This window comes from Pithys albifrons, chromosome 5 (assembly GCF_047495875.1).
Source record: "Pithys albifrons albifrons isolate INPA30051 chromosome 5, PitAlb_v1, whole genome shotgun sequence".
In the NCBI taxonomy this organism is placed as follows: Eukaryota; Metazoa; Chordata; class Aves; order Passeriformes; family Thamnophilidae; genus Pithys; species Pithys albifrons.
This window is the reverse complement of record NC_092462.1, coordinates 63,996,247-64,010,557: the sequence shown is the minus strand read 5'-3', so window position 1 is coordinate 64,010,557 and position 14,311 is coordinate 63,996,247. Positions and strand designations below refer to the sequence as shown.

Genomic DNA, 14,311 nt, shown 5'->3' with positions numbered 1-14,311 from the left:
TTTAAATGTAAACAGAGGTGACTGATAATGCAACAACTGATACCTTAAATAGCAGGTTATGCCTACTAAGGTTGGGAATGGCTTTTTCACTTATTTTTTACATTAAATCTTTTTGTACTTACCTGACAGAACCTCAGTCCAGGAGTTCAGAGTTCCATTTCCCTGCTGCAGTTGATGACACCAGAACACTATAAAGAAAGCACTGAAGGAGGTTCCCTGAAGCAACTAAAACAGTGCTAATGATGTCATCAACATTCTGAGCTGGAAAGATCATAATGACCATCTCAACCTCAGTTTTTAACATTTCTAATGAAGATGACAGGACCCTGAGATTAGCTCAGTTGGTTAAAACTTGGTTGTAATAATGCCAAGGTCATGGGTTCAATCCCATGTATGGGACATTGACTTAATAGTTGGATTTGATGATCCTTGTGGGTCCTTTCCAGCTCAGAGTAGTCTGTGATTCTGTATCCATAAGACTTCCTAAATCTGCCCTCTTCATGACTTGTACCCCCAAAGAAAGCAAATTGCAATGGATTGTTTGTATCTGCAATCCCCTTGTGAGAGCACATATTCCTTCTAACCTGCTCAAGAGAAGTCACTGCTGTATTTTGAGGAAAAAAGGAAAAAAATAGAGCTCTAAAAGCAAAGATTCATTGAATCATAAGACAGCCCAGGCTGGAAGGGACCTCAGAAGATCAACTGGTCTACCCTTTCAAGGGAAACACCAGACAAGCCTATCCAGCACCCTGTCCTGCTGCACCTCCAAACCCTCCAGCAATGGGGACTCTATCACACTCCTGAGGAGGCTGTTCCAGTGAACAATTGCTCTCACTATAAAAAAACACAAGAGAAACAAAAAAAATATGAAACTGCACCCAGTGCAACCTGTACCCAGTGCCCCTTGTCTTCTCCAAGTGACTCCATGAGAAGAGGGTGACTCTTTGTAGCTGTTCTCTAAGCTGGAGAGAAATCATTGCAATGAGCTCACTACTGAAAACAGTTCTTTCCCAGAAATTTGTCATCTTTCTCAAGAATTAAAGAAATTGTATGCAAGGAAAAAAAAACCAAGAGGCCAAGAACCAACTCTTCGATGGGAATTAATTTGAGTTAAAGGAGCTCAGCAACTCTAAATACTTTACTCCTAAATTATTTCTCTTTTGGATATTTAATTGCTGCTCTCCTCCCTGATTTCTATTTGTACACAACACAAGCATTTGTTTTTCCCCTTTGTCCTAAAATTGTAGTCATCATCAAAATTGCATTGAAATTGCTTATACTTAAACATGTATTAGAATACAGATTTTCTTGTTTCAGAATGACTTAACTAAACCAGAAGTCATTTTAAAATGGTAGGTGAGACAAAGAACCAGCAGGCAATAAGTAAAATAATTTAAAAATAAATATAAAATAAGCATCAGAACAAGTATGTGGGTTTTAGGATTTCCAGGATTTTCCACATAAGAAATTTGTATTTGCAGGCTTTAAAGACTATTACATTTGAGAAAGTAATTAGGGAGCAGCATGTTTCACAACAGATGCATCCAGTCACTGCAGAGTATCATCCCAACACTAAACTGGTGTTAGGTCTCAAAACTTAGAAAATGGTTATTTGAAGTCGAACAAACAAATGCAGTACAAGTATGTTATAAACAGGATCAGACTGGAGGAGAGGGAGAAGAAACTCTCAGGTTCAAAGCTCGATGTCGTTCAGAGGACATCCTGTGCATGGCACCACAGCACCCACTCAGCAACACAGGTCTTGGCTACCCTGTCAGCACGTGCTATTCTTCTCCCTTTGGCTCATTAGGTTCAGAAAATCAGCTTGGAAAAAGAACAGACACATTCCTTAAAGCTCTGTTATCAAACCCACAAAGGATCCAGTTAAGGTATCAAAGAGAAATAAACTGAATGAGGTTTTCATAATACAGTTATGCTGCTTCTCACAAAGCCTGATAAAAAGGAAACTAATTTTGGCACTTCAGTAATTTGAAATTATAACAGTAGTGACTTCCCAGTTGTGACTGTGGTCTAAATGGACTGAAAAGAAACACATCTTCATTTTCCCCAAGGCCACAGGGCTATCTGTAAAGCTCCTGAAGTTCTCATGTGGTTTTAATTGGTTTCTTTTTCTTCTGTCCTCATCCCCCACACTCCTTCCAAGCAGGTTTTGTAACCTTTTTCTGTGACCTTCTAAAATACAGCCATTCTTGTCTGACCAAGATCTCCATGTTAAGGTACTTTCTAAAGTGCTTATGCTGTTTTTAAAAAAATATTACTACTATTAATCATGGGGTTGTTTCTGGTGACATCCACTGCTGCCAGATAAACTTTTGAACAAAAGAAACTTCTACACGAAGTTTTCTGGTTTGCAGAATGGAAGCATGAAAGCTTTTATGCACACTAATGGTTGCTAAGAGTTCAAAAACTGGCAGCAACTGCCATGAACTTTTTGCTGCTTCATTTATATTTATATCCATTTCAGAATACTCTGCCATGCTTTTGCTGGGTTTTTGTAAAGATAAACTAGAAGGCAATGGAAGTTCTGAAGCAGTCAGGTAGCAATGTGTGAGGTATAACCCAAACAACAGCAACAAAAAAGAACTAAGAATTAAGCCACCAAATAACAGGTATTTGCACTCCTTCCTTCCTGCTGTCATCACAGTCCCCTTCTAAGACAAAGTCTATGAGAACAGCACCATCACCCCTTCTTAAAAACACCGTAATTTCATTGAGTCCTGCACCCAGAGAACTCCACTATTAAAATTACTTTGATACAGGTTCATGACACAGAGAAATTAAAATACATTTAAAAAAATAAAAATAAAAAAGAGGTGAAATCAGGACTGAAGAGTATGTTTTAGGGTCCTATAAAATCCACAGCAATAAATGCAGAGGGAAGCATTATGAGCTGGGCCAATCTGATGCACAGCTTCACTTTTCCTCCCTGCCCTGTCTGAATTACAGCCACGTGCAGCAACTCACTGTTCCACAACTCTCCTGCACGCCTTTTATCAGCATTAACATCATTTAGAAGAGATGAATAATGTATGCACAAAAATGTATTTTAAATACTTGAATACTAAAAAAAATTTGGTTTCTTTTTAATTCTTTGCAGAAAATAGCAGAAGAGGAAATCCATGAGAAGTGCTGGGGGGTCTACAAACTATGGTGGAGCAGAGCAGTTTGACACACACTACAAGACTGTAATGTTACAATATTAAATTAAGCTTATAATCACAAATAGTGATGGTCTTCCTTCATGATACAGAACACTCCAGTGTTAATAATTCTCATATCAATTCCAGCAATGCGAAAACTTTGTTTAATGTAATTGCTCACACAACAACCTAACTACATTAATCTCCACTCACCCATCAAACGTGAGTCCCGTGTGGTTTTACATCCCCCTTCCACCCACACACTCAAAGACAACCACCCTTCCCTATGAGGCATACCCAGGTATAATACACAGAACATAACTGATACAAAAACTCACTTTCACTGGACAACATCTAAAATATGTAAATACCTGTTCCTGCAGGTCGTAGTCATAGCTATCATGCAGCAGAAGACTGAGGACATACCGAGTATAAATCATGGCATCAATGCCACACTTCTCTAGCTCTTGTCCCAGCCAGGTCTGCACTGGACCCAAAGCATGTAGCAGAGACATTTCAGAAACAGATACAGGGCCTGGATAAGAGCTTGAGGAGCTTTCAGATGGCAAACCATCCACAACAACTGTACAGATAGGGCGCATGAATCTAGGTGGTTGGCATCCTTATAACGTGAAGCATTTTCTGCAGTTGATTTTCCGTCGGGATCTGGAGGTGATTTTCACTCCAGTAAATAGGAGAGAGGCTTGACTTCTAGGACAATCATTTATATTTCCTGGCAGTTAGCCGTCTAGAGACGAACATCACTCTTCAGGCATGACCAGTGAATAAACTAAATCCTAATAGCAAACACATATGTAGATGTGTTTTTCTACCTTAATTTCACATTGAGGCCAGATGCAAGTCCCCAGCAGGACCTATAAAGAGGAAAAAATGATAAGTTGTGATAATACATATCCATACATGAATAATATTAAACAGTGAAAAAAACACCCCAAGTAGAAAGCAGTCATTCACATACTGCTTACTCCAAATATATAATGCATCTATTCAGTGTCAATTTGAAGAGTGACAGAATTATTTGAAGTTGAAAAGTGACTTTTAGAAAAGGTACTTTCTAATGCAGGAAATGATACTCTTTTATCAAAGACTTCTCAACTAATCTGTTGATTGAAATGTATGTTTGATCTACCTTTATAGGACAGTTGAGGTTTTATGACTTTAACTATCAGCTGAAAACCCCACTTTGATTAAAAAAACCCCAACCTATGTTAGTTTGAGTAAACGCTGACTGCATATTTGTCACCACTAGAAGACAATATAAGACAATATAAGAAGACAATATAATCCTACTGGTTTGCAGTGATTCCCACTTCTGGAATAGAAAAAAGTGTCTTGCTTATAAAAAATTGAGTGTATGAAATTCATCTGGCCAGGAGTTTCATAAATCCTACCACTAAGTACCTTCAGGTTCCGGTTTTTTGGTGGTTTGTTTTTTGGGTTTTTTTTAGGTTTGATTATTTGCCTTGCTTTAGGGCAGCAAAACATTTTACCATCCAAAATCTGTCCTTATAAAAATATAAATCCCTGAAATAACTTTAAAACATTTGAACAGAACACAATTCATCCATGCCAGAATTAATATTTAACCCTCATTACACAAAGCATACACCTGTCTTACCTGAGAGCTTACACTCTAAACCATATCCTAAAATAGACAAACTATCCTGAGACTTACACCACCCACAGTCCCAAATCAATCTGGACAAGTAAGGGGCAGAAGGTGCAAGCACCACACACGTCAGCACATTCTGCTCTCTGACACAGAAGACAACAACCCAAAAAAGGCATTTCTGGATTGGTCTGCACATCAACCACACGGCAATCTGGCATTTGTGTAGCCCTTCTCTCTCCTCTCCAGCTTCTCGTAGCAGGAGAAAACAAAGCTCAAATCCTAGCAGGAAATAGCCCTTCTCCAAAAAGAAGAAGAAAGACTAGACTATCTAAGCAAAATCTACTGTTTTGTTTCAAAACTACTGCACAGCCACAGTAGACATCACCTAATATAACTATATAAAGTATACACTGGACAGCATTTCACGTGGACTGCAAACATTGCAAATTGATACATGTCAACCCAACAAAAGATGTCAGTATTTAGGAGCTGTCTTTGTACCACCACTCAGGTACAACTGTATATTCCAGATCTTTCCTGAGTTAATTGCAGTATCACCAAAAAGAAATGCACTATGATCAGTTGCTACAGAGTTCACAAAACGCTACCCTCTGCTGAAGTGACCTTACTTCTCTGGTGGCAGTGTGCATTCTGAGAAAGCAGATAATGCAAGAGTATTCAATCTTTGTCAGCAACATGTCTGCATTAGTCACAATCTCGTAAGTAAGCACAAATAACAGCAACAGAAACATCCTGCAAGGTCCTGGAGGTTCCTGCTTCATCCCATAATTAAAGCACAGAAAGCATGAGAAAAGCCTAATACTGTGACCCAAGTGCTCCAAACCCAAGACCCACAAGCCCAAACTCTTAAGAAGTCCATATTATCTTAATTGTTGAGGAACAGCATTCCAAAGATCTATTTCGTCCTGCTGGCTCTCCACACCACGCAATGAACACTCTCCCTAAGTCAATGGCACAGTCCCAGTTGGCCTCCCAAGTCCTGTGTTTCACAGATACACGAAAACTGACACACTTGATCTGTCTTTTTTGAGATATCAAGCAGAACTACCTTAATGTTCAAGAAATCAACAACTTCCTGCCAGAAACTTCGACTGGTAAAGGGAATTATGAAAGGGTGGGCAGGGAAGAAAATCCAACTAAAAAAACAAGTGAGAAAGTGACTGAATGAGAAACTAGCTTGTTCTAATTCAGCAAATTCACCTGGGGACTGATTGGGTCTCCCTGGTCCACTGGGGGCCGATGGGATTCATCCATCAGAGAAAGGGAAGAGCACCCTCAGTCACAGGCTCGCCAAGCTGGTGAACAGGACTTTCCACTGAAGCTGCTGGGGAAGGGGAGCCTCCACACAATCCCACTGCTCCCAGTTTGATGCCAGAGCCACGAGAGATGCTCAGAGCCTGCAGAGGGATCGTAGGTCAGCAGGAAAGCACCTGAAGAGCAGCACAAAGGGATTCCTGCCACTCCGGCCAGTAAGTCAGCGACACTGGGGGCCCGGCTTCGAGGCCTCCATGGAAACATGAGTAGCACAGGCAATAAAAAAGAGATGTTAGAGATGTGCACGTGCCTGCACAGCTGTCACCCTACCGGCATCACCAAGATGTGGTGGGACAACCCCTGTGACTGGAGTGTTGGAACGGAAGGACACAGGGTCTTTAGGAAGGACAGGCAGGGGAGACAAGGAGGGGATGTTACCTTTTGTTGGTGATGGAGCGCACGGAGCTCTGTCTGGGAATGAAGCAGGAGCCAGCTGAGGTTATGGGTCAGGATTAAAAGGAAGGCAGGGACAGGTAGCATCATACTGGGGGTCTGCTACAGGCTGTCCAACCAGAAGACCAAGCTGATGAGGCTCTCTATAGACAGCTATGAACAGGCTCATGCTCACAAGCCCTGCTGGTCCTCATGGGGCACTTAAACCACCCCAGTATCTGCTGAGGGACAGCACAGCAGGGCAAAAGCAATCCAGGATCAGGAGGTCCCTGGAATGTATTGATAACTTCCTTTTCCAAGCTATAGAGGAGCCAACAAGGAGAGGTGCTATGCGGGGTCTTGCTCTCACCAAAATGCAGAGGCTGGTGGGGAACATGAAGCTTAAGGGCAACCTGAGCTGCAGTGACCATGAAACAGTGGAGTTCAAGATCCTGAGGGCAGCAAGGAGGGAGGACAGCAAGCTCATGACTCTGGACTTAAGGAGAGCAGAATTTGGTCTCTTCAGGGATCCCCTTGGTAGAATCCCTAGAGGGAAGAGGGGCCCAAGAAAACTCATTAATATTCAAGGATCAGCTCCTGCAAGTTCAGGAGCAATGCATGCCTACCAAAGGAAGTCAGGCAGAAACACCAGGCACCTGTGCAGATGAACAGGATGTTCCTGGACAAACACAACCAGAAAAAAGAAGCCTGCAGAGGGTGGAAGCAAGGCCAGGTAGCCTGGGAGGGACACAGAGAAACTGCCCAAGAGGCCAGGAATCAGGTTAGGAAAGCTAAAGCCCTGACAGAACCAAATCTGGCCAGGGACATCAAGCGCAACAAGAAAAGTTTCTGCAGGTACATCAGTGATAAAAGGGGCCTTCTCTGGAAGGAAATGGGAGACCTGGTTACCCAGGACGTTGAGAAGGCTGAGGTACTCAATGACATTTTTGTCTTGCTCTTCACTGGCAAGTGCTCCAGACATACCACCCCAGTCAAACAACACAAAGGTGGGCATGGGGAGGATGAAAAGGTCAGGTCTCAGACCACCTAAGGAACCTAAAGGTGCACAAGTCCATGGGGCCTGATGAGATGCATCCACAGGTCCTGAGGGAACTTGTAAGAAAAATCAGGGCAGACTTTTCAAAAGAGCCTGCAGTGACAGCATTTTAAACTGAAAACTGGTAGATTTAGATTGGACATAAGGAAGACACTTCTTACAATGAGGGTGGTGAGACACCTGAACAACTTGTCCAGAGAAGTTGTGGATGATCCATTTCAAGTATTCAAGGTCAGGCTGGGCAGGACTTTGAGCAACCTTACCTAGTGAAAGCTGTCCCTGCCCACAGAAGTGAGGGCTGATGATCTTTAGGGATTTCATTCTGATTCTACAATATTGCAAAGCTTCTGTATACTGGATCACTTCAGTCAAACCTGACACACTGTTTAGCTCCTTGGCACCTTGTCAGGATGGAGTTTATGCTTCTGCTTTTCCCTGAATGAATGATAATGTGGCCTCTCTTTTCCATCTTAACATTTATTCATCTGAGGAATTCAGTTGTTGAAATCTAAGCTAACAAAATCTGACTGACTTGAGTTAAAGCGCCTCTTGCTTTTATTAGAACGGGAGGAGAGGGAAGAGATAGCAAGGGAACTAAGAAATCAGACAACAAAATTTTTATAACATTCAAATACTACAGTCCAATGTTTTTGAATATCATTTCTGCACATCATTCAATTACCTATTTCGACATTAAGTTACAAGATATATACATTATATGAAAACTGGAAATATAAACAAATTTCTTAAATAATATTTGAAAAATCTCACCCTACAACTTGCAAGTATTTTGTTTACAGAAAGTCATAAACATTTTCATGATGTTTTAGAGGTACCAAAATTTCATACAAACTGAGTATTTTTCCATCCCAGTACTAGAGAGAGACTTTTCATATCAAATTAACACAAGTCACTCAAAGAGCAAGCATTCCTGCTGATAGATGTGAAGCTTGATTTTAGAGATAACATTTTCTGACAAATAAGTTATTATCCCTTTTAAATCTTTTTCACTGTCTTACTAAAAATAACTTTCTCCATCCCTCACAATGGCCAGGGCTAATCTGAGGAGCACATTACAGCCTAAATAATTAGTGCTAAGTCTAGTTATTTTAACTACTAAACAAGAAAGAATTCTTCATTTCCAGCTATAAAATACAATAGGCAGACATGCCTTACCATGAGAATTACCAAATAAAAATTTACACATCTCTATCAAAAGTTTGTGAAAACTACTTTTTATTTACAAACAGAAAGTAAAAAGCGTATTATTATTTCAAAATAATTTCTACTTACTCCACTTCCTAGTACATTTTTTCATTTTAAGTAACCTTCAGTTTCTGCAATACTAATCATTGACCTTAACAAGGTCACAGTAGATAAACTGTCAACAGCTCAACCACTAGAGGCACAAGAGGCAATTTATGAAGTGTCTTGTAAAGGAACGGGAATACAAGACTGTGTAAACACTCGGATTTTCCAACTCAGATTATCTTATAATAGCTGTATTTCTCAAAATTCTATTCAGTGTGATAGTCACTAAATATTCTTTTGATCTACAGCAGACAGCAGAAGACAGCAGCAAAGCTTTAGTCTCCTGGGATTCAGCTTCAGTAAAGCAGCAATTTTGAATAACCCACAGCAAGCAACAGGAATGATGATCAGTGGTACAGAGACTGAAGCTGGAACACGCCAGGTTTGTTCTCTACAACAGAGTTGTTCCTGCATGGTAAACAACCTTTTATGAAGACTAAATAATCCTAATTTTCTTCCTAAATGAAATGAAATATAAGTCTTGTCATAAAAAATACATAGATTTTTTTTTAAATGTCTTGGTACTACAATAATGAGAGCAACACAAGCAGCTTCTTGTGACAGTTGTGTCTGCAGAACGGAGCATGGCAGCAAAAAATTACAATGAGTACCAAAGAGTGCAGCAAAAAAAGGAGCCAAGTAAATCACTCTTCAATGAAGCTTGATACAAACACACCAAGAAAGTGCTATGGTATGTAACAGTCCTTATCAGACTATCACCAGAAATACTCCCTAAAAGATTACGCCAAGGAAGACATTTCCAGACCTTGAACAGCTTTTTTCCTCTATATTCCCTTTCATATATATGAAAAAAAAAATACTTTAAGGAATTTAAGTTCTTTTTAGTTTTTTTTTTCCAACTATTTTCAATCTTGGAAAACAGTAACCAAAACCAAACCACAAAACCCACAGAATTAATCTAAGGTAGCCTCATCTGTACTTTATCAGCACCAAGAGGCCTCTGAAAATTGTATATCCACACAGCAAAGTCCTAAACAAACACTTTTGGAAATGAAAAAAAAAAAAAAAAAGAAAGGAAAAAAATATTTAATGTTTTAACAAGCCTTCAAGTTTTCTTAAAATATATACCTAGTATCAATTTTTAAAGTAATAGAAAATATTGAAATAAGAGAGTAAAAACTTTATCTCTTACAATTGTCCTTTCAGGTAAACTAAAGGTCCACAGATGTCTTGGAGATCATAAAAGGTAACTTTAAAAGGAAGCAAATTGTCTGAAGGCTTAAATTCACTCCACTGGGATCTACAGTCTCAGTAGGAAAAAAAAAATCTTACTGGATTACATATTGAAGAAAGTTGAAAACTAATATGCTGTTTATTTGCATAACCTGCACGGAATTCCCCATAGACACAAACCCACTCTTACATATTTTGATACATTACTACAGAAAACCTGATCTCATGGACAAGGCTACAGATGCTTTTTCCTTCCTCCTCTTCCCAAAAAGGGGTATCATCTGTGTTTCCAGTGCTTCCTTCTGCCTACTGTTACATGTTACCAATTAGACCAAACACATTCTCATACAATAGTTAAGTCGAAACTGCTGTTTTATACAAAGTTTCCTTTATTATAATTGAAATATACTAGTACATTACATAGTTTACAATTAACAGCTCTCATTTCAAAAGCTTTTGTCTTCCACTCTGGTCTTTGACAATGTAAGAAAATTATTCAATAAACAGAGAAGAAAAAAAAAGATTATATAGTGGGGGGTTTTTAATGTGCATATAAGTGTCCACATACTTTAACCAGGACAGTTTTTTCAAAGTACTATTTTTTCCCATAATAGCTGCATTAAAATCAAACAATCCTTACCCTTCCTGACAACTACAGGTAGGAAAAAATAAGCAAATCCTAAATAGTATAAGTCAAAGTGAAAATGTTACCACGTTTGGTCAAGAACATACTAAAATCACATACACGCCAGTAAATTTCAGTCCCCCTTAGAAGACTGATAATCAAAAGCATGACTATTCCATATGATGACAACGTAAGTCCAAATCATGCTTATGTATTGTGAAAGAATCTGAAATTTTACCATAATTTCTTTTGTTTCTTTCCATGAAAAAGCTCAGCAAACCCTTAACATAAAACCAAGTGGCCACACACTGGGGAAGGCACTGTCAAAGCCCAGAAACAAAGCCTTTTTAAAGTCTAGCAAACAATGGAATCTGTGTCCTTAATAAATTTCACATAGCATTTAAAGGACATGTGAATCCAGAAGTAAGAGAAGTTGTTATTTTTTAACCACATTCCTCAATAATCTAAGAAATTTGGCTGTATAGTCTTCAGAGCAAGGACAACTTTTTTATGCACTGGCAAAGTTTGATGTTATTGCACAATAAACAGCAGAGCATGGGCTTGATTCATTACCAGGGCACTGACACACTACTCTAAACCAAAAGAACATGATCATGCTCATGGCTCTCTCTCTGTCTTCGTTCATTCAAGTCCTGCCACAAATTCAGAGGCACCGCCCTGCTGTGAGAAACAGAGATTAAACACCTGCAGGAATCAAAGCAATAAAAGTGCTCAAAAGCGATACAGTCTTATTTGTAATAGATGTATGTCTTGTACTGGACTGATGTCTAACAAGGCTGGGCCTACAGTTCAGGTGTAACTGAAGTCAGAGAACCCACAGGGGAGACAGAAACCAGTGTGTGGTTGTTATTGCAGGATTTTCTTTTTCTTACAAATCTGCAAGCTTATTTCCATAACACTTATCCAAATGGAAATCTGAAGCTGTTAATCCTGTATAAAAGCTTAATGGAATTACTCAAAGGATTCAAGAGCTACCATATAAGCCCCAGTTACTTAGGTTAGCAAAGGAAAAGAACACAGATACAATCAAGACGACACCAGGGGAGTCACTAGAGCAGTTCTGAAGGATTCTGCACTGGGGACCTGCATTACCTGATAAATTCCTGCAAGATGAGATGGGTGACACAGTTAGCAAGGTGGCAAAGGTGACAGAGGACAGCAAGTGATCAGGGACAGTGCACACAAAATAACTGAAAAAATGCAGAAGGACCTTATGAAACTGGATTGGGCAATAAAAAGGCAAACAAAATTCAGCATAGGTAAACTTGAAATGAGACACAGGGTGAATAACCACCTGATGGTATTAATGCATAAATCAATGAGCTGTGAGCTGACTATTAATCCCTTGATCTATTTCCTAAGTAGTATGTCAGATATTTCATGACTCTGTATGCTCAAGCACAGCAGTAGTCAAAAAAGCAAATCACAGAACAAACTAAATTAATTTTTGTGTCAGTGAATGAACATTTTGCGTGCATATTGTACAGAACATGCAAACCTGATCCTGTATTATCAAAGACAACATGTCTCTCCATGGACAGAGACTGACTGCTAAACGTCTGGTCTTTATTAATAGAAAGCACCAACGTGTGTTACTGAGAGCTGTGTACAAAATTTCACACAACAGCTACTAGAATTCCTTGCCAAAAGATACAGAAGACTCAGGAAAAAAATATATATGGGTTTCAATGGAAATTGACTCAGAGAGATTCCTCAAGAATGTCCAACTAGACAAACCACATCAGGGTCAGGAAACCCCTAGACTGAAAACAGGCTGAGGCTGAGGGTGAGAAGAGCAACAAGGCTGGTGAAGGGACTGGAGCATAAGCCCTATGGGGAGAGGCTAAGGGAGCTGGGGTTTTTTAGCCTGGAGAAGAGGAGGCTCAGAGGTGACCTCATCACTGTCTAGAACTACCTGAAGGGAAGTTATAGCCAGATGGGGGTTGGTCTCTTCTCCCAGGCACTCAGCCATAGGACAAGGGGACACGGGCTCAAGCTCTGCCAGGGTAAATTTAAGTTGGACTTGAGAAAAAAATTCTTTCCAGAGAGAGTAATCAGGCATTGGAATGGGCTGCCCAGAGAGGGGGTGGATTCACCATCCCTGGAGGTTTTTCAACTGAGATTGGCCGTGGCACTGAGTGCCATGATCTGGTAAAGGGACTGGAGTTGGACCAAGGGTTGGACTTGATGATCTCAGAGGTCTTTTTCAACACAATCCATTCTGTGATTCTTTAAGTATTTAGAAGAGGTATCACACACACCCTCCCTGTTCTTTTTTGTCCCTAACTGCTCTCTTACAGATGCTGTTGCAGACAAGTACTGGATTTGTCAAAGCCTCTGTCTGAACCAGTACAGCTGTTCTTATAAAACATTCATGTTCACGATTATACAAGAACAACACTTCAAAAACCAGTAGCTGGTGGAGTTCAATTGGCTGATCCACTCACAGGGCTGCACCTCATTAACATCTATGAACTTTGTTACAAGATGTCAAAACATCAGTTCTGTTAGAGAGCAAAAACTGAGCCATGGGAAACAATTGTTACTGGGACTGCAGAATGAGCAGGTGAGACACCTGCAGTGGGGGTTCAGTTGCATATCAAAGACCCAAAAATCTCGGTAATCTGTTTATTTTTCACTTCTGCAAAATAAATACATTATATAAGCTGGAAAATGTAAAACTTGTAAGTTAAGAAAAACCAGCAGGACGAAAAGGGCAAAAAGCACGACCTGACAGCAAAACCATCACACACGGTGAGGAACAGCCACAGCATTCTGTGTCCACCACGTCCCAAAACTTCATAGAACTGAATGGTTTGAAAGTGGCTCCATAAACAGACTCTTTTGAAAGGGTTCTTGTTTACATAGAGCAGACTTGCAAAAAAGCATCTCTGCATGGTGGGGACTTATGAAGTGGTCCTTCAATACATGTGATATAACTTTAAAAAATTAATTAATAAGCCTAATAGTTGGCAAGTTTTGCAGATCATGGTTCAGTAGGTGTCCTGATAATTTAGGAAGCAAATTTTATCTTCAAGACAGAAGTATTGTTATGTTACATCATCATTCAAGAAACTGTTTCAGGAGGTCAAGACTCAGTATTAAAGATGCATTAAAAAAAAATCAAAAGCACACATTTTGTCATGCATCAGGTAGCCACCAGTTCTATTTCAATAAACATAATGGAGCTCAGAGCATTTCTGACAAAATAAAACAGGACAAATAAACCACAGTGGTACCACAGATTGATGAGCAATTGTACCAGACTAAGTACAGCATATCTGTAACCTGCAAACTCCCCCAACACAAAGAATTGTTTCGCAAAATGTTTTGCTATTCACTTTAAGAAGGACTTAAAACTGTTAAAAACACCTTTACTGATCAGATTTAAGAAATGGAAAGATATTTGTCAATGTTTGAATCTAGAAGAATGAAATACTGCTTCACAATTTTCAAATGCCCAGTTGCCATTAACAATGGCAACGATCACATTATTTTAGTAAAAATTGGTCCAAAAGGTTATCCAGCTTTCAATACAGTCCGAATATTTCCATCCTAGTCTTAAAAAAGAACAAGCATAAATTGACATGAGAAACTTCTTC

General features: G+C 39.6%; 1 protein-coding gene across 1 annotated transcript in view; it reads right to left on the bottom strand.

Annotated features, from left to right (window-relative positions):
* Positions 1 to 14,311, bottom strand: part of KIAA0232 (KIAA0232 ortholog) — a 67,346-nt gene that overhangs the window by 44,643 nt on the left and 8,392 nt on the right. The window contains exon 2 of the mRNA XM_071556844.1: positions 3,533 to 4,036. Coding sequence (XP_071412945.1) covers positions 3,533 to 3,763 — 231 coding nt within the window. The 5' untranslated portion in view covers positions 3,764 to 4,036. The remainder of the gene's footprint in view (positions 1 to 3,532; positions 4,037 to 14,311) is intronic.